The sequence below is a fragment of the Cyprinodon tularosa genome, unplaced genomic scaffold, assembly GCF_016077235.1.
Source record: "Cyprinodon tularosa strain WSP-4 unplaced genomic scaffold, ASM1607723v1 ctg232, whole genome shotgun sequence".
Classification (NCBI taxonomy): Eukaryota; Metazoa; Chordata; class Actinopteri; order Cyprinodontiformes; family Cyprinodontidae; genus Cyprinodon; species Cyprinodon tularosa.
Genome location: NW_024038870.1, coordinates 1,426,148 through 1,446,732, shown reverse-complemented (window position 1 = coordinate 1,446,732; position 20,585 = coordinate 1,426,148). Strand labels below are relative to the sequence as shown.

The following is a 20,585-nucleotide window of genomic DNA, read 5'->3' as shown; positions in this document are numbered from 1 at the left end:
TCCAATGTCTGTAACAAGGTAAAAGGAGCACTGATCTTCCTCAGGGTCTGATTGAAAGGGTTAAGTGTGTTGGCTAAAGCTCTGATATGAATTCAGGTGTCGGGACAGTGTCTTTGTCGTCATGAGTTTGGAGGAAGACAGTGTGATGAATGTGGAGAAAATCACTTTGGGAATCCAGACCTGCAGTGTTTCTGTAAGTGAATGAACTCAACCTTGTTAAAGCTTTTAAAAGAAAAGAAAGTAGGTGATGTCAAGATAACAGTGCAGCAAAATTTAAGGTACTTCAAACTTTAACGTCTTGATCAAAATAAAAAAATGAAAAACTATGAAATGAGGGATGCTTTTTATCTAACAAAAGGTAAACTTTTACTCTTTTTAATTTCATTTCTATTAAGTACAAATGTTTGTGCTTTTAAATAGCTCTAAGTGATGTAATTTCAAGAAAATTCCTTGAATTTTAGGGTTATATTTTCTCTGTAGGATAAAATGTATTCCACCAACTCCATTGGCCTCTATGTATCTCCTAAAAAGTAAACATGTTAAGAGCAGCGAGGTGGATTTTCAGAGAGCCTAAAGCATCTTAAGCAGAGAAGATGGTGGAAACAGAGAGAAAGGAAAATATTAAATTAACAATAAAAGAGAATAAAAGAAACATGCTACCTGCTCAACCATGCAGGGTTCACATTTTTTTCTGGCAAGGATTCTGAACATCAAGTTCAATCATATAAACACTACAGGCTTTTACACAAAAGGACGATTTGCAGATAACTGCAAAGAAACAAGGGGACTTCTCACATCTCAGGCTGAGGTGAAACATTAAAGGAGATAATGTAGCAGTCTTCATGGCAATTCACTCTCACAACTGCCCCCTTCATTTGAATGATCACCATCCTACCTATCTATCGCTTTCAGAGCTGTGACGACAGGTTCTGCCCCTCTGGTGTGTTTGGTATTCTCCCCATTTTTTTCGACATTTTATGGATGTTTTGCCAAATCCATCCATCCATCCATTTACCTCCAATTAGTCCATATCAGGGTCGTGATGGGGCCATGTGTATCAGGGTACCGCCTGTACAGGTCGCCAGTCTATCGGAGGGCAATACAGAGACACACAATGACACACAATCATGCACACATACTCAAACCTAAGACAATTTAGAGATTCCAATTAACCTAACAATCATGTTTTTGGACTGTGGGAGGAATCTGGAGTATCCGGAGAGAACCCACGTATGCACAGGGAGAACATTCAATCAGAAAGACCCCGGGCTAGTAATCAGACCCCGAACCTTCTTGCTGCAAGGCAGCAAGGCTAAGCACTGCTCCATCTTGCAGCCCCTATGCCAAATCAATAAGTCAGAGTAAAATACTGACAAGTGACTGTTCACATTGACATCAAATAGATCAAAAAGTTAAATGGTGAAGAAATTACTAAATCAAATCAAGATAACGTTGAGCATGTAAATATGGTACGATAAAACCTTTTGTTGCTATGTGAGGATTTAGTTTCACATCATCATGACACAAGTTTCTTAGTCTACCTCAAGCTGTGTGATCAGTTAGTTTCATTTTATATTGGTTTCTACGACATATTTGTTTTTCATTGCATATCAACCAATCAGAGTTCATAGAGGACGGTATCACAATTAGCAAGAGGTAAAAAAAACTGCAACTCCTTTTAAGGATTAAAGTTTATATTTGGTCTTTGCTCAATGGTGAGCTTAGTAACTAGCTTTAACACCTCTTGCCTGACTGTTTACACTGGGAGCTCTCTGAGAGGAATCTTTGTGAGTATGGGAGCAGGAATTAATAAACCTGTTGAGGCTAAAGACAATGAAGCACATGAAAACCTTTTGTCTTTATGGGCCAAGGCCTAAGTTTAACATCTGCATTAAGTTCATTATAAAGTCAGTCTATTGGCTTCTCAAAATATTGCCAGAATTAACGGTTTAATTTTGGACCAGAATCCCTAAAAACTGTTAGTTTTTTCATTTAGTATGTTAGATTATTGTTATAATATATTTTACCACAACAAAACAATCAGAACCAAATAAATAGAGGTCTTTTTTTCTGAATCCTAATAATGACTCACTTAGTTATATGTTTTAGATTTACCATTTAATTATACTTTTCATAATGTTAAAATTCCAACACATTCTTAGTTTAATGACATCTTTAACTAGGTGCTGTTTTTATGAAAAGTGTTTTTAAATTACTTAGCATATGAATGGTGCAATCCAAATGGTTTATTTAATGGAGTACTTTTTGCTCTTAGCTTGTGACTGTAACCTGGAGGGAACCGAGAGGCCATCATGTGACCCTGAAACCGGTGAGTGTATCTGCCGGATCGGCGTCACTGGAATCCTCTGTGACGAATGTGCTCCAGGTCACAGCTCAGAGTTTCCAGCCTGTGAGAGGTGCCATGAGTGCAGCTCTCTGTGGGCCGTAAACGTCACTGACGTCCAACGAGCTGCCCAAAGGATGAGAACCCTCATCCCTCTCCATGGCGACACTCAGGATTCAACACACAGTCGCTACTGGCAATGGATGCTGGAGATGCACTCCAGACTGGACCGCCTTGCTAACATGACGCGTCCTTTCCTCCCAAAGCTGGAAAATGTAGAGAAACTTTACATTAAGATTAGGTGAGTTCTGCATTCTATGTTTGCAGGAAGATCTTTCTACCAATAGGAAGACAAAATAAAATCTTTCTTCTGTTTGTTGGAGTCAATGTTGTTTGCAGAAAGTTTCAATTTTAAAGGACTTTTCTTCACAGGAGGCTGAAAGATACTGTAGACACTAACATCATTCTGATCGACCCGTCTCTTCTCCTAAACGCTGACATTGATAACATTTATTCAGAGTTTATGAAACTGCTTAAAAACATGAAGGACCAACTCATCAAGGTGCCAAATGAGAAACAAACAGAGCAAGTGGAAGGTGAGATATGAAGATTGGGTTCATGTGCACACAAATATTAAGTTTCAATCATTTTGACCAAGCAGATCATATTTTCCTGACTTCATATATAATTTACAAATGTATGGACAAAAAATGAATCTTTTTAAGTCAATATGTAAATGATAACCTGTTTGTCTTGTGTTTAAATGTATTGCAGAGATGCTAGAGGAGATCCAAAAGCTTCATAAAATCTTTATGTCAGACGAGAAGCGACTGAGAAACTCCAGTAAAGCTGTGGAGGACTCTATGGATACTAGGCAGGAGTTAAAGCGCAAGCTTAGCATGTGCAAAGGCAGAGGACCCATGGCAGCACTGGAGAAGAAGGTCAAAGAGCTGAGTGTTCTCAAACTCAACCAGAAGGTGAAAAATATGCACACAACACTGCATGCAGCAGACATTTGCACAGACCCTGTACTTCAACATTCAACACATCATGCTTTAGGAAATAAACCACCAAATGTTTTAGATCATGAAACTCTATATGCATTGTGACAAACAGCATGCAGCATGACTTTGACATCTACATGCACTAGAGCAAGGACCACCACATGCATTAGAACATGTACCACAACATGAAAATTAATACAAACTAGAACCATGTAAAGTCTGACAGTTTTGTCATGATAAAAAAAAAAACAACATAAATGTATAGATGGGCTTATGAATAATGATGGAAACGTCTCCCAAAGCAAAAACCTGTAGCTCTTCTCAGATGTCTCACAGTTTGGTTTATAAAGCATTTTTTCCAACTCTCCTGATTTATGTGTTTTTTCATTGTTATTTCCTGCCAATCTCCTGATTTTCCAGAGAAGGAAAAAAGTGAGCTTTTTCCTTTTCGCCCTGATATATGTCAGAGTATCTGACAACAGGGTTTCACATACTGTAACATATCCCTCACAAAGCTTACTTTTCTGTAAACATGGATTTATCAACATTTGTGTAGCCTTGAACTACAGTACCTTTCGGTTTTGTCACATGGCTTCTATCAACCATTTAACTATATAAATATGCAGTATTTTCCAATGAAGAGGAGATTTTGTTTAATGTTTAACCCTAGAGTTCTCATTAGTGGTAATATATATGGACTTCATTGTTCCTCCTTAAGTCTTATAATTAATTAAAACAGGGTGGCATATGAGACTTTATATGATCTTCTGATTCCTCTGAACAATGTGTTCCAATGCAGGTCTGTGGGCAACCAGATCCGAAGGACTGCTCAAAATGTCCTGAAGGGCAGATATGTGATGGAGCTGTCCCAGCTTCTCAGAAAGCTTTAGAGATGGAAGAGAAAGTAAAACAACGACTCGTCGAACTCCCTCTCAAGCTACGGGAGTCTGAGAGAAAGGCAGGTTTACACCGAGAACTCTGGGAGAGCTTCTCCATTAAAATGGTTCCTGCTTTGGTTTGGTACTAGTATCAGAAAATAATTTTTGATTGATTGCATGAAGAGAAAACCAATCTGGCTTTCCTCAGCTCCCTATCTCCATCACCAGCTGGTAATTTTAAAGACCATGAGCCTTAATAATAGTAATAATAGTACTATTTAGTTTATAGATTTAAGATGGAGCCCCTCTTATATTTTTCCAGCTCTAACATGCTCATCTGAGAAATGTTTTATGGATTCTTTCATAAATTAGGGATTTCCATTTGAATCTATAAATATATGCCCATATTCTAAAATTTGAAATAATAGTTTATATATTGTTTTTGTGTTTTTTGTTTGTTTTGTGATGAAATATCATATGTCATAGGTACTTACTATATTACTTGTGATATGAACATGGTTTTCTGAGAATACTGTAAAAAGTCTTAATGTACATTCATTGAATTTGGTGCTGCCAATTCTGTTGAAATTACATTCAACAAGCTTTATAAAGCATGAGAGTTTAAATGAATCCATACACTTTATATCCAATAGATGGTTATCTGAAAATAGTTTGGTTGGAGATTAAATCACAAATTAAGGAATAGTGTCTGGTGCAGGAGTTTGCCCTGCTCCCCTGCATGGTCTACTGATGCTGGCGCCTGTATACGGCAAACTCTCTCCTGTCAGGGAGCCCCAGGGCAGCTGTGGCTAAAATCCAGCTTGCCACCATCAGTGGGTGAATGACTGAATGTAGTGTAAACTGCTTTGGTCAAGTCTCCTGACTTGAAAAAAAGATAAATAAGAAAAGGAAATAATTAATCATGTTATGGAAATTAATGTAATACCAAATCATTACGTATCATTAACTGAAGATTGGCTCTTTATTGCCATAAATCCACCCAAAACTCCTGATCAAATTTTTCACCAAACCAGTTGTTGCTTCTCAAGAAACCCAGAAGCTGCATTGTAACATCTGCTGACTGTGGGAGGATCCCTACATCTCAGGTTTTGAAGGAAATCTAAAGATTTGTCTCTTTTAAGAAATGCTTTTACTGTTGTAACTGTTTCAGATGCAAGTAGCCCGGTTGGAGGCTCAGTCCACCAAAGACCAGGCCCAAGACCTGCAGCGTCAGATCAGGGAGACCTCTGGATCACTGGAGATGGAGAAAAACAGAACTAGGGAGCTCCTCCAGAGAGTCAAACAATACTTGATGGGTTTGTGTTATTCCTATCACCTTTACAGATCTGTGTTTCAGTGCAGGAAATGTCCTTTCTTAGTTTTACTTAATCTCAAACACGAGAGTGGATAACATCATCAACCCTGGTTTTAATATAATTTGTTAATTATAAATCTGAGCAAACAAAGATCACATGTAGGGCTCCTCAAGGCACCATTCTTGGCCCTTTTTTATCCAGTATGTAAATGCTCCCTATAGCTCAGCTTATAGAGTACTTTAAAAGAAGTTTCCTTCCTGGCAGATGAAATGGTTCCTCCAGAGGACATCAAGAAAATGGCCAACGCTGTCCTGAGCATCCATTTACCACGATCACCTGCTGAGATCCGACGGATGATCAGTGAAATATATAATCTGTTAAACAGTGTGACCAAATTCCCGGATGAACTGAAGAAGTTACAGGATAAAGCTAAAACGGCTCAGGAGCTTCTGCTGAAAGCCACACAAATCAAGTTAGTGGTTAAAAACACAAAAGCAAGATTATGTAGCGTGGACATGTGATAGCAAGCTTTTGTTCAAAAAAAATGTTTTGATAAATCTTTATTTATATTATTTTAACAGGGAGAAGACCAAAAACATCAACGTTGTAGACATCAGCAGGGACCTTTATGCAGCTGAGGAGCTTCAGAACAGAGCCAACGATGACCTGGAGGTTGCGGTTCAGGACAGAGACATGGCGAAAGATCAAATCCAAGAGGTAAATTCAAACTTTTCTTATCTTTACCGCAGTCAAATCATACCTGGTTTATACTGATCACCGTTCTGCCATGTTTTAGATGGAAAACAAACTGGACAGCATTGAGCCTAAGCTGAAGAATTGGCCTTCAGATCTGCAGGAAGAAATCGAAGCTGTGAAGAATAAAACTGAGAAGAACAGAGAGATGGCCAGAGAAGCCAGAGAAGCTGCAGAATCAGCATTTACACTCCTTCCTAATAAAGCGGTAAAATGCGATTAAAGTCTGCAGCCCTTCACTTTAGTACCACTTTATTTCTGACACTTTCTCTGCAACAGGGGCTACAGGACGTTGAGGAGCAGTTTCAGCTTTTAAAGCAAAAACAATTGAATCAAACAATTGGAGGTGAAGCAGCAGATCGTCTGAAGAGAATCCAAGCGGAGGCCGAAGATATGCAGAGACAAATGGAGGACAGACTGCGACAGTTACAAGGTTTTAACCATCAGTCTAACCACCAACAAAGTGACACACTTATTTCAACAGCTTTGAAAAAGGAAAGAAATTACACCACCTGGTGGACAAACTCAAACATTAAAACTTGATGCCTAGCTGTCCTAAAAAAAATCATGACACTAAACATTTCATTTAATGGCCTACATTTGTTTAGCACTTTATTAAGCCAAAAGACAAAAAAATCATTCACTAATTTATACATCATGATGGTAAGTTACACTGTAGCCACAGCTGGAACCTGCAACCTAACAAATATATGACAAAGCTCTACCTTCTGAACCGCTGTCACTGTCAATTTGTCTCAACCAGAAAAATATATATATGTCATACACCATGAAATATGCAATTCTGGTGTCACAGTTCAGAGAAAAAACAAAATTAAAGCTGGAAGCTGTGGTTCGGGATCTTAGTTTTATGGAGTGATTTTTTTTCCCCCCAATATTGTTAAAAGCAAAAAGAACATTTTGCAAATAGAAAAAAAAAAAAAAAAAAACTTTGTGGGTTTCTTCAATTCCATTCCTTTCAAAGTTTAATTGTATTTATTTTTTTAGCTTTATTTCTTTCACTTATTTCTTTTTATTTCATTTTATCAAATTGAGTTTTATGTAACAATTTTTTTTTCAAATTGCGTTTTACAGATCACTTCAAGCCCAATTCAAATGTTGTTAACATCCATGCAGACGAAGAGAAATGCAAACTTAATGAACAGGGTTGAATCTAAAAAATTTAGGAAAAAAATCCTCTGGCAAAGTGAACCTTTTTTTTGTTCAACACAGCTTGAAAGGATTTGAACTTTATAGAAATGCTGACTCACACAACAATATTGATGATTATAATTTGTAATGTATCATTTTACATTATTTTCTCCAAGAAAATATAAAATTAATACTCTTGGATGTAATGTAGTTAGGATTATAATCTACATTATGTAGATTTACATTTATTGTTTGAGAAAAAAAAATCCTAGTTCCAGTCATCCGGCAGTTTTTTATATACCGGTAGTCAGAAAAAAATCTTTAAAATACATCATTAGACGGAATAGAAACTAGATCCAACCAGATGATGTAACCATCATATTAGGACTGAAGCAAAAGAGTGTCATGAACCGAGGACAGATGTACCCATTCAAGGCGAGACAGTCAGTTGGAAAGTTCAAACGTTTATTAAATAAAACAAAACTAAAGTGGAGCTGTGGCTCGCGGACACTGCAGGCGGGGGGCGGGGCACCGCCCAATCTCAGGCACTCTGGTTAACAGTCCAGACCACGAGTGTCCCCAGTGCTGCAGTCCCAGAGGTTATGGTGGAAGCTGATCCTGGTGAGGGATCCAGAACAGACAGGAACAGACAGAAACAGGCAGGATCCAGATCAGGCAGGAACAGAGACAGGTGGCAGGATCCAGACTTCCAGGCATCCACAGGCTTCCAGGAGGGTTCAGAGTCAGACTGGGACCAGAAGCAAGGTGGTCCCACACAGGAGCAGACAGGATCAGGTGCAGACAGGCAGGCACAGTGGAAGAGGGTAGCCGAGACAGGACGTAAGAACCGGAACTTGAAGCAGACTTTAAACTGGTCTCCTCCCTGGAGCCAGGCTTACTTTGATAAAAACTGAACCTTCCCCCATAACGAGCCAAAAACCCAGAGGACTCCGCGGGGAAGGAACAGTGGACAATCAGGAGACAAGACAAACACTAAAACCCTCTTTCCACTGGCAGCTAGGATCCAGGACATGAACCAAATAAAAACTGAACAGAAAGACAAGCAATGATCTGGCACTGAATGCTCAGGCTGAACTGAATATAAACCAGAGGAAACAGGTGAGGGGAATAAATTATAATTGAGGCTGGGAATGAAGAGGGCAGGTGAGAGGAATTACTAATTAGGGGAGAGCAAACAGGCCAGATCATGACAAAGAGACCAGAATATGGTTTAAACAACGCAGGTTTATATTCTTGGCAGAAATAGTATGACCCTAAATTCCTATCGGTTTATGTAGTTTAAGAAAAGGAGAAAAAAAGCATCTTGAGAATGTTCCTCCTGCTAAACCGTTTTGGCGTACTACTGTGGCTAATATCAGCTCCTGCATTTTAATAATGGGGACTAATGAAAAGGAGGCTGGTTCACATGACCCTAATGTCTTCACAGTGGGTTCTAAATGCTTGAACATTGATTTCTGTGATCCTTTTGGATTAATCACTGTTAATGTTTCCTGTTTATGTGTTTCTGGCAGATGTGGAGCAGAAGATCCAGCAGCTTCTCCAAAGGAAGAATCAGAAAGTAGAGGAGGTGTCCAACCTGCTGAAGATGGTGGAGTCACTACAAAAGGAAATTGCCTCTCGGGCTATAGAATATAGCCGCTGTGCCCCATAAAGACTATAAAACTGAATAAAAATGATTCATTTAGAAGACTCGTCTTTTCATGTTACTTAATTTTAAAAGAAAAATTAGGAATAAATTATATTGGAATGGACTATATTTTTTAATGCAACTTACTGGACAATTAAAAAGAAATAAAAAACAGGATAAAAGAAAAACAAACAAACTAGATGTTTTAAAATATAATATTAAATGATAATATCACATGCTAATATGAGAAATTACTTGTAAGCTCTTTCTAAATTAATCTCACCGAGATTAAATATTTTATCTGCCTTTTTCAGATGCTCCAACCTAAAAACTATCAAGCATATCATCTTTAAAGATACATGTTCTAATGATGTTATGAGGAAACAAAAATATGTTATCAAAACAGACAAAGGAACTATAGATCTGTGTTGCTTTCTTTTAATTGACAGCATTGTACAATGGCACTTTAAAACTAGAAATTGGATGTTTTGGTTTTTTGTCCTTTTTTTAATGATATGATTTCATAAACCTGTACAGTAAATTAAATCAAGAGGTTATAGTCTTGAACATTTTAAATATGAAGCATCATGACAAAAAGGACAGAGCAGCCATTAAGGTGAAAGTCTCAAACCATCGTCTATCCTAATTCAATCATGATCATTTGGGATACGCTTAGTTTGATGCCTGCTGCAACACAGGAAATATTAGGTTGTGACTCCATATAACATCTATTACTACAGTTCAGTTTTTTTGCTGCATGAATTCAATGCTGTTTTATTCCCTTTTAGGAGAAAAAATCCTATCTGGATCAAAGACTTTTACTTTTTGGGTTTTTCACCTTAAATTTTATCTTTTTAAGTGTTACTTCCTCCTGGTCGATATTCCTGGAGCTTGTCTTTTATACATCTATGTTCATTTCCTACATTTCGTACATTTTGTATAATTATAAGGATGAAGTCTACCCTTTTCTGCCTGAAAGAAATATTGGTATATCTCATTTAATGAGAGAAAAACCCACAATTGTCACAGAAATAACTTGAATCTGACTAAAGTAATAAAAATTCTTCTAAAATGAAAGTCAGACTTTGCTTTTCAACCGTGCTTCAGCAGGATTATTAAGAAAAATACAAATGAAACAGGACTGGACAAAAATGAATGTACCCTTCACAAAAAGACTAAAGTAAAAGTGTCCAAAGGGACATGTTAAATAAAGGTGTGTCTACTAATTAGCATCAGAGGTATCTAAAATCTAGTAATTAGTCAGTGTGTCCATATATAGGGCTTCAGCTTATTTATTTAAGATCCATGGGATTGTAGCCAACCTCCTTGGACGGGGTGGCGGAAGGAAACTTGATGACGAATCAAAGAGACAGGTAATGAGAATCGAAACAAAAGAGACCAGAAATATTTCTTAAGAGATTTAGCTAAACATCAAGTTCGAAGAACATCAGTGTTAGATCAAACAATTCAATCCATTCCATGTATGACTTAAGGTTGACTTTATAAGAGATGACCAAGGAGGACGCCGTTGTTGAAAACAAATCATAAAAAAAGCCAGACTGGAATTTGCCACACTGCATGTAGGCAAGTCACAAGACTTCTGGAAGAATGCCCAATGGACAGATGAGACTTAGGTTGAACTTTTTACCAAGGTATATAATCTCTATGTTCACATATGCCCCTCCCTGGGCTGCCACCTTATCTTGATGGAGGAGTTTGTGTTTGACAGTTACAGGAATCATTTAAATGCATTGATTGACTCAGAGGGTTTTTAACAAAATATTAAATTGAACATCATTTTTGTCCAGGACTGTTTCATGAGTTTATTGTTTTATTATTTTTATTCTAATGAAGCCTGGTTGAAAAGCAATGTCTGACTGTCATTTGTCCATTTTCATACAATTATTATTTAATAATATTTTTGTTAGGTTCAAGTTATTTCTGTGACAATTGTGGAGCTTCTATTACTAATGTAGGGGGACCAACAATTATGTTCACGTGTACAGTGTAATAAATCAGTGGAAAGTACTTTTAAGACAGATTTTACTTAGACAGTAGACTGAGATCAAGAGTATATAGGCCTAATTGCCAAGAAAGAACTTATTTTCGCTTTGACTTGTAAACATCAAATCAAAGTCATGACTAAGGGTATGCCATTAAACACAGTAAAAAATGTCTGTTTGCCATTCAGATATCTGCCTTCTCGAACCTTAAATAGCCACTCATGGGACTCTGAAAATGCATGGAAAGAACTGAGAAGAACTGAGTAAAGAGATTTTCAAGATAATTGACACCTAGGGAAGAGTATATAGCTCAAAAAATTTGGACATCATTGAACCCTGTCGGAGAAAGTCTCTGGTCTTTCTCCTGGTCTTAAAAAAGAAATTGTCATTTTGGGATCAATGTTCTTTGAATTTTATTGGATTTAAGGAGCAAATTTTCGAAGTAAAAAGTGACAACCTTATTACTTTGTCATAAGAGTCTCAATAAAACTCTGGTCTAATCAACAACAAAAAAATGATTGCTGCCTGCCAGTATAGAAAATGGAAAACAGCTTTGGGGAAATCATGTCACAGTCAAAGCTGTTTTATTTTGTTACAGTCTTTCCTCTTTCCTACTATTGCGTCATTCTTAAGGATCTAGTGTTAAATCAAGATAATAGCCTTGGGGCATGAAAGTAACTCTAAAATGTGATAAAGGTATTTAAATCTGCCTCAGATAGCGTATTTCCTGCATGGATGAAACCCTTTATGTCAGAATGTCAGCGTTCAGATAAATTGTGATTTATATGGGATGATTCTGGGTTTTTCCACCAGGGGGTACTGTTATTGGCACCTGTTCTCTTGTAGGGGCTTCACTCTGATAGATAAAAGTAAATTATTTCAAACTCTTTTTACAGTTATCCCTGGCAACTCTGAGGATCAGACATTTGTAATTAGGAATAACCCGGGGCCACATGTTTGAGGGTTCCAGAGAGCTTGGGACCACAGTTTGAGCTTAAATTAGGTGAGCATCGGACTGGGGAACTGAAAGAGACTTTACATTCCAAACAGAACCACAGATTAGATTTGGATTAAGACTCAACTTTGTTTATCCCTTTGGATTACCCCTTCAGGGGAAATTCTGGTTCCAGTAGTATATAGAGTAGAAAATGTAAATTGCCATTAAAGATAAAAATGCAACAGATAATATAAAAAGAGTTTATAAAAAAGCATATAAAAAGAAAAGAAGTTTTAATTTCCTGGAATATGTTTCCCTTAGAATGGAATATGGAGAGAAATCATTTCATTATGTCAACTGAACTGGTTAGGGAAGGAAACACAACAAAGATACAAAGATGCATAAATGATTCCTTAAAAACATTTAACAGAATTATTGTTTTTCTTACGCATACTGTTTTGTTTATCAAACAACAAGAACTTTACAGTAAATACCTTTAAGGGGGACATGGGGGAGCTGAACATCTCTGGGCTTAGTGTGAGTGCAGTGCTTTATGGATAAAGGCTCAACATGTGTCAGCCTGCAGAGGTATCACACACTTACAATTACAAAAGAATTTCAATTATTAATCAGATTAGGGCTCTACATGAACCTCCATTCATTTCAGCATCTACAGCTGGGTCTAAAACAGCAGAACAGAACCATGATCAGCAGAGGCGTAGCCAGAAAATCCTAATAGGGGGGGGCAGTCAATAACCAATGAACATTGAGGGGTGGCCAAAAGGGAATCTAAACTGTTCCAACAGGAACACGGACAACATCAATATTTTCTAAATAAAGACAAGCTATACTTTCCTGCAGCCTTTGTTAACAAATACACTCATATATTTAAACATCTATGCTGTCTAAATTAAAGGCATAGTGGACAAAATTTTTCAGTTTTAAGTTCTGGGGCGAACATCTTATTCATTGTCATTACTTACTTACTTTTATTAATAATCAATCTTTATAAAACTTATATTTACATGTTCTAATATCCACATTAAATGCATTACTTGTTATTAAAGTAGTTATTTATCTCTGATTTCACTGAAGATCCCTTAGATGACTCACAGAGACATAATTTTCTCTTTACCCAATATAAGACAAAATCTAGTTCTGAAAAGAGCATGAATTGTGTTATTATCATCTTTAATGTTAGTATATTGATGTGCATAATTAACCGCAGTGTTTTTGTTGACAGGTAATTGTTTATATATGGAAAATTAAAATGTTAAATAAGTTAAAATATCCTACTTGAGAGTATTACTGCTGCCACCGTCTGTATTAGAGGGAAAAAATGGTAGGGGTGGCCATGGCCACCCCTGGCCCCCCATCTAGCTCCGCCCCTGGTCAAAGGCTGAACTAAAATAGTAGATTTACTGCATGGGGAATATAAGCAATAATTTCAAAGTAGTACTTTAATAAATGAATATAACCCCTCCACAAACACATTCTCATACATGCCTACTTTGTTGTTGCCAGAGGCGTAGCCAGAAATTTTTTGTAAGGGTGGTCAGGCAATAACCAATATACACTGAGGGGTGGCCAAAAGCGGATAGGCACCAGAACCTCATGGTCAATCTAGCCTGTTCCAACAGGAAAATGAACGAGCAAAACATCCATATTTTCTAAATAAAGACTAACTATTCTTTCCTACAGCCTTTGCTAACAAATAGACACATATATTTAAACATCCATAAATTATAGATAAAAGTTATAGTGGATAAAACTAAGTTTTGAGTTCTGGGGCGTAAATCAACCATCATTGTACTTGTATCAATAAAAATTCTGCAAAAAAATTGATATTTACACTAATATCTACATAAATTGATTATTTAAACTGATTTATTTAAATTTTTATCTTTGATTTCACTGAAGACTCCTACATGACTTGCAGAGCCACATATTTGTCTCTTTACCCCATATTAAAAAAAATCTAGCTCTGAAAAGAGCATGAATTCTGCACTTCTCATCTTTGATGTTAGTCTATTGATGTGTATAATTAACCACAAAAAAAAAATAAAATGTTTGGAATATTCCACTAGTGCGTATTACTGTTACCACCATCTGTATTACAGGGAAGAAAATTGTAGGGGTGGGCAATGATTGGCTAAGGGTGGCCATGGCCACCTCTGGCGCCCCATCTAGCTCCGCCCCTGGTTGTTGCAGGTGAGCATCCTGAGGGGGGAGGGCCAGGGACTCAGGAATGTCTTTGTCTTCAGAGTCCTTCAGGATTAAGGGGGGTTGAGAGTATAAACCTTTTGTAGAATGAAATTAAATACAAAAAAAAAACGTAAAAATAGTTAAAATGGATTGGAGATTCCTATTTTAAACTTTTTTCTTGTCGTTCTGTGAACTTTCTGGTGTTTTTGAATGAAACTTACATTAATGGACTAAAATTATCCTCTGATTTCAGATCAGTTGCGGTTTTTTATTAATTTAAAATACAAACAGGATGTTTTCTGCCTCATTTTCTACCTTTAAAGTGGAGTACTAGTTATGGTCCAGCTCTAAACGCAGTTAAAGCTTTTTGTAACGGTCCGGAAGTGGGGGCCGCTGGGTGGGTGAAAGAGGCGGGGCTCTGAGCCCACTCAGTACTCAGAGGGTCCCGCTCTGGTTCCTGTAGGTGACATCGGAGGCTGAGGAACATGTTGCAGCTGCAGCTATCGGTGCTGCTCGGTGAGTAAATCTGTTCTTTAACATGAGCAGCTTTAGTTTTACTGAGAATTTAGTGGAAAAAGTTTTCTGGAAACGAAACCAAGTCAACCCTGAGAGAGGTGTTTTTATCCAGAGAAACTTTAATTTCTAAATGAAAGTTTACTAAATGAGAGCAGTTTAAACATCCAGAAACTCTCCCATCTGTCTGCAGATTTAAGATCAGTTCGTTTATTCAGTCCATTGATTTCTGAAAATGTAATCAGTAGGTAAATCTGTTTGTCTAAAAACTGAACAAAAATCTGACCTGAGATCAGTTTACTGCAGGAAAAAAAAACAATCCGAACACAAACCAAACAAACAAACAGCCTACATAAATAAAACATTTGAGCAAATCTGATGAAAAGTCAGAAAGACCAGGGGCTGAGCTAGATGGGGGGCCAGGGGTGGCCATGGCCAACCTTAGCCAATCATTAACCGCCCTACCATTTATTTCCCTCTAAAGCTGCATTCACACCGAACGCAGCAGGAGCAGCAAAAACGCATCTGCTGCTTCATTTTTGATGCTTGTACCAGTTTAGTTTTGACGCGCGGCTGAAGCAGCTTTGCTGCTCTGGCTGCGTGGTCAAAAAGTGGATCTGATGCGCGTTGGGCTGAGCTACTTTATCCTTTCTTTGCCTTGCAGCTATATTTGCTGTGATCAGTGGGAATAAAGTAGTTTTAATATGTTTTTAAGTGAGAGAATCCACCTGAAAACTTGATCTATGCAGTCAGTTAATCCAGATTACCATCCTGCCTTCAAATATTATTTCTGTCTGAGCCGCTCAGACCCCCACATATCAGTGATGCGCTGTCAGTAGGAATCCCCTTCAACAGCAGCCTATGGCCCGGTTGCCTCCTCGCGGTTCTCCGCAGCGGCTGGAAGGTGGTTTTCATCTACGTAATCCAAGCTGCAGGCATCAGGATAATAAAAAGGAACATGTTTTTCCAGCAGGTTTTAGTATTTTAAGTTAATTTAGACGTTTCAACTGTTTCAGAGGAGTGATCATAGTGATCTGTATCATCAGTGATGTGTCTGTCTCACTGCCAGCTCCCAGGTCAGTTTCTCTGATTGGTTGATGCGGAGCGTCCAGCAGCAAAAGTAAAATTTTTCCATCTCAAGCAGCAGCGCGTTTGCGTCAGATGCTTAAATGCTCCCAACGCACTGCTTCAGCTGCTCTGCGGGACATTTTGCTGCGCCTTGACGCGCGTCAACCATTGACTTTGCATGTAAACTCGCTGCTCCTGTGGCGTTTGGTGTGAACGCAGCTTTATACAGATGGTGGCAACAGTAATACTCTCAAGTAGAATATTCAAAAGATTTTAATTTTATATATATTAACAATTACTTGACAACAAAAACACTGTGGTTAATTATGCACGTCAATATACTAACATTAAAGATGATAAATACAGAATTCAAGCAAAGATAGATTTTGTGTTTTATGAGGTAAAGAGAAAATTCATCTAGGAGTCTTCAGTGAAATAACTATTTTGATAAAAACTTATTAAATAATCAATTTATGTAGATATTAGTATCTTTAAATATCAATTTTATGTAGAATGATTACTGATAAAAGTAGGTAAGTAATGACAAAGGAAGAGATGTTTGCCCAAAACTCAACCCTGAAAGAATTCTATCCACTATACCTTTTATCTAGAAAGCACGGATGTTTGAATATATTCTTCTATTTGTTAGGAAAGGCTGTGGGAAAATATAGTTTGTCTTTATTTAGAAAATATGGAATTTTGCTCCTTAATTTTCCTGTTGAAACAGTGTAGATTGACCCTGAGGTTCTGGTGCCTCTGTACTTTCGGCCACCCCTCAGTGTGCATTGGTTATTGCCTGGCCACCCTTATTAAAATGTTCTGGCTACGCCATTGTGAAGGACTGAATAAATCTGACTCAATATTACCCTGAAGAAGGAGAAAACTGAAGAGAGCTGATCTTTATATTGTTCTGAACACAAAAAAGTCTAAGTTGATGTCAGTTTTATGGCAAAAAATAATTAATCTGAGCCTAGATCTTTCTGGTTAGAAAATATATTTTTGATGCAGTCTAACGCCCAGGTGTGTCTGATCTTACCGTAGTTTAGTTTTCAAGTGGCTATTCGTTATTTTAAACTGTATTGTGCACTATCTACTCAATATCTTCCTTAGTAAAGCTGCTATGAGGCGCAGATCTCTATGTAATCCTGGTTGAATTTTCGCTCTGCTTTCAGCCATGCAGGTGATCACCTGCGCTCAGGACAGGGGAGACTCGCTGGTTGGGTCGCCGGTTGACGTCAGCCTTCCGGAGCTTAGCGACATGTGCACTGAAGGAAGCTGTTACCCAGCAACCGGGGATCTTCTTATTGGCCGAGCTCACCAGCTGTCGTCCACCTCTACCTGTGGTCTGAAGCGTCCAGAACCGTTCTGCATTGTCAGCCACTTGCAGGTAAAAGACTTGCAAACATTATAAAGCAGCTCTGCTCTGCAGATTAATGTCTTCGAGGTTGATGAGTTCAATGCAGACTGTTACCCTGATGTACCGTCACACGAGATGAATATCTGGTCAACCAGCCTCATCAAGAATTATTTTTCTTTCTCATGAGCCTTCAGTGTCTGACTGTCAGATGATCCAGTCACTGCCTGATAACAGCGCCTATCTTCCCATGATATCACATGTTAAAGATAAAAAAAAAAAAAAAAAAAACATGGTAAAAGCAGGTAAAAAAAGCAAATAAAACAGCTGGACCACAAACTTAAACTAGTAAAACTTCAGTTAACAGTGTAACTTCCACAGTCAAATGCAGCTCTGGAGAAATGCGTTTATTGACTTCGACTTAAGAGAACTCAGGCTTTTAGCATTTCTGGAAGTTTGTTCTGGGTAAGTAGAGCATAGGAACTAAATGCCGCTTTTCCATGTTTGGTTCTGGGTCTACAGTCTAGGCTCCAGAGGACCATTTCACAAAGCAGGTTTACTGAACACTAAGTTTTCTAAACCTGACATCAGGAAAACAGTGTTTTCTGTTTCACAAAGAGAGTTTAATCAACCTATGTTTCTGTTACCGTAGCAACATTCTTCTTAGAGATAACCTGGTGGGAAGCAGGTTTTCCTCAGTTAATGGTAAATGGCTTGTCCTTATATAGCGCTTTTCAAGTGAGAAGATTTGACCAAAGCGCTTTACACTACATTCTGCCACTCACACTCACACACTGATGGTGGCAAGCTACATTGTAGCCACAGCTGCCCTGGGGCTGCGTACAACTGTTGCTGGTTATGAATTATATCATTTTGAATGGGTAATTGTTTTTGTATACAAATAAAAGATTAGTCTTATTTTACTTGTCAGCACTGTAGAAGCCAGTGCTTTTACTTTTTTTTCTATGTTTTTTCCATTGAAATTTATTTCACTCAAAAATCTTATCTAGAGGATGCTGAAGTTCTCTCCCTCACATCTTTTCGCTCATATTTCCTAATCGGTTCAGAAACACAGATTTTCCCATTTTATACCCATTGCAAACAGTCAGATCTGGCTTTCTGGTAAAGCTCTTAGTTAACATGCAGCACCGCATTATTATTCTAAAATAATTTTTCTGTTCTTTTCTGATCTTTCTCTGTTCCGTATGCGTTGGTTGTTTGGGAGGAATTAGCCAATGTAACAAGAAATCGATAAAATTACCTGCCTGGCTGATAGAACAGATTGGAGCAGCATTCTTGAACCATTCAAGGACTCAGCTTTGTGCCTCACTGAATATTTCAGACTCTTAATCAGATCAAATCTGCCCGTTTCCAACAGCAGATAAGAGAAGAAGATTGAACTTAGGAGGTGCATTTTATTAAAACTCCACTTTTTAAATAATATCAAATATATTTTTTTTAACAATTTTCCCACTGAGTCAATGGTAAACAATGCATCTGATGGTTGAAAAAAAAAATAAAGAATGCTTTGGAGTTTGGCTTGCTAAGCCTCCCCTCTGGTGCTCGGCCTGCTATGAATGAGGGGATGTGCACCACATGATAAATGGACAGGACATGTCCCCTAAAACAGTGCAAGCTTGTGTCCCACGCCGTTTGTGAGGACAGAAATAGCAAATATAAACCAGGTGGTTGAAAGGACGGTCTGCTGACCTGGAAAGAAAAGTAGAGGTAAAAAATGTTCAATACAGATAGTCGACTGCTGCACTTAAATCAAGGCTCCAGGCCAATGCTCTTTCAGCGAGTTTAAAACCCAATGAATGGATAGATGAGTGAGCTTCTTTACAACAGATCTTTGCAGTCTCTAGAACCTTCCTCATCAGCCGGTTTAAATCTTTGAGGAAACAGAGATTCGTCTCTGACCTCCTACAGACTTCCCGGCCTTCCCAGTGATGCACGCTCTGTGTGTTTGCTTTAACTCTGTATGTCTGTGTTACAGTCTGTGCTGTTTCCTGTGTAAAATGATCTCCCTATAAGGAGACGCAGAGTCTGGCTGCTGACAGATGTTTATCCAGATGTTTCAACAAACAGAACAGCTAAAAGATCCAACACCCTCCATCTAATCTGATGTTAAAAACCAAAGCACTCTGGGTTTTTTTTTTTATTTATCAGAACAAAGTTTTGATTGTAACCTTTTCGTTCTGTTAAGATCGGATTGCATAAACTGTTTGAACCCGACGTGTTAGAGTTGAGTTTCAAAATCGGAGATGGTGTCACAGTTCAGAGGAGAGAAAATATAACTAGCAGATGTGGTTCAGGAGGCAGGCACAGTTTTATGGAGTGAATGTAGTTCCATTATTGTTGAGGGAAAAAAAAGAACAAGTTTTGTAAATGAAAAAAAAAAAAAACACATTTTGTGAACTGAAAAACAAAATGTATAAAACTGCTTTCAATTCAAATCACTTTATTTATGTAGCGCCAATTCACAACATTTCATTTCAAGGCAGTTTACAGAGACAATTCAACCAGATATATTTTTTTTTTCTTTTTTTTTACGGAGTTCAAATTTTCAAATGTTACGTTTTTCAAATTTTCTTTCAAGAAAGTTTTTTTTTTTTTATGTATTTAAAAAATTTTTATTTTTATCATTTTAATGTCTGGTCTTCAAATTAAGTTTTGCAAATTGCATTTTTTAATGTTGACCAATAGAGATGCGTCTCTGCTCTCCACTCCAGAAGGAAGCCAACCCTCAGAAACAAAGGGAATGCGATCTGTAAAATGGAATTAAAAATAATGCAATTTGTAAAATTCAACCCCAAAAACAGAAATTTGAAAATATAAAATGTTTATAAAAAATTTAAATACAGTTTGAAAAACAAAATTATATATAAAGCGAAAAGAACAAAAGTTACTCCCAAAATTTTTTTCTATGGATTTTTCAAAGTTTAATTTATTGTTTTATAACAAGGGATTTACTCCTACGTTGTGTCTGATGCTCTTATTTGACTGCTATCCATGAGAAAGGATGGTAGTGATGTTTTTGATTAAACTCTTACTTATTTAGTCCTATTTCGACGAAATAGTGTGAAGCACTTTCCTGTGTAGCAACCCCCTAGCTTGAAAGTGTTGCTTTCAGGTTTATTTGTTCTTAGAGGTCTTTGCTTGTCGAGTTTATCTCCACTGACCACCAACAGAGAGGAATCTGAGGAATTTAACTCCCTCTTGTTGCCCTCCCCCTCTGTTTTTTTAACCAGGAGGAGAAGAAGTGCTTTGTGTGTGATTCTGCAGCACCGTACGATGATGAGCTGGCCAACCACAACAACAGCCACCGCATTGAAAACGTTGTCACCACATTTGGTCCCAACAGGCTGAAGACCTGGTGGCAGTCTGAGAACGGTAATGATTCGGTGATGTTT

General features: G+C 37.7%; 2 protein-coding genes across 2 annotated transcripts in view; both read left to right on the top strand.

Annotated features, from left to right (window-relative positions):
• Positions 1-3: 3 nt before the first annotated feature.
• Positions 4-9,152, top strand: LOC119784743 (laminin subunit beta-4-like; the record flags this gene model as incomplete). Its single annotated transcript, XM_038286949.1, has 12 exons — positions 4-18; positions 97-193; positions 2,276-2,645; positions 2,777-2,940; positions 3,119-3,321; positions 4,148-4,306; positions 5,398-5,542; positions 5,807-6,014; positions 6,124-6,259; positions 6,339-6,503; positions 6,575-6,728; positions 8,977-9,152. Coding segments are annotated over 12 exons (1,956 nt in total), but the record flags the coding sequence as incomplete, so codon positions are not given.
• A 5,442-nt stretch (positions 9,153-14,594) lies between these two features.
• lamb1a (laminin, beta 1a) overlaps positions 14,595-20,585 on the top strand; it is a 34,709-nt gene continuing 28,718 nt past the window's right edge. The window contains exons 1-3 of the mRNA XM_038286914.1: positions 14,595-14,753; positions 16,991-17,205; positions 20,424-20,565. Coding sequence (XP_038142842.1) covers positions 14,723-14,753; positions 16,991-17,205; positions 20,424-20,565 — 388 coding nt within the window. The 5' untranslated portion in view covers positions 14,595-14,722. The remainder of the gene's footprint in view (positions 14,754-16,990; positions 17,206-20,423; positions 20,566-20,585) is intronic.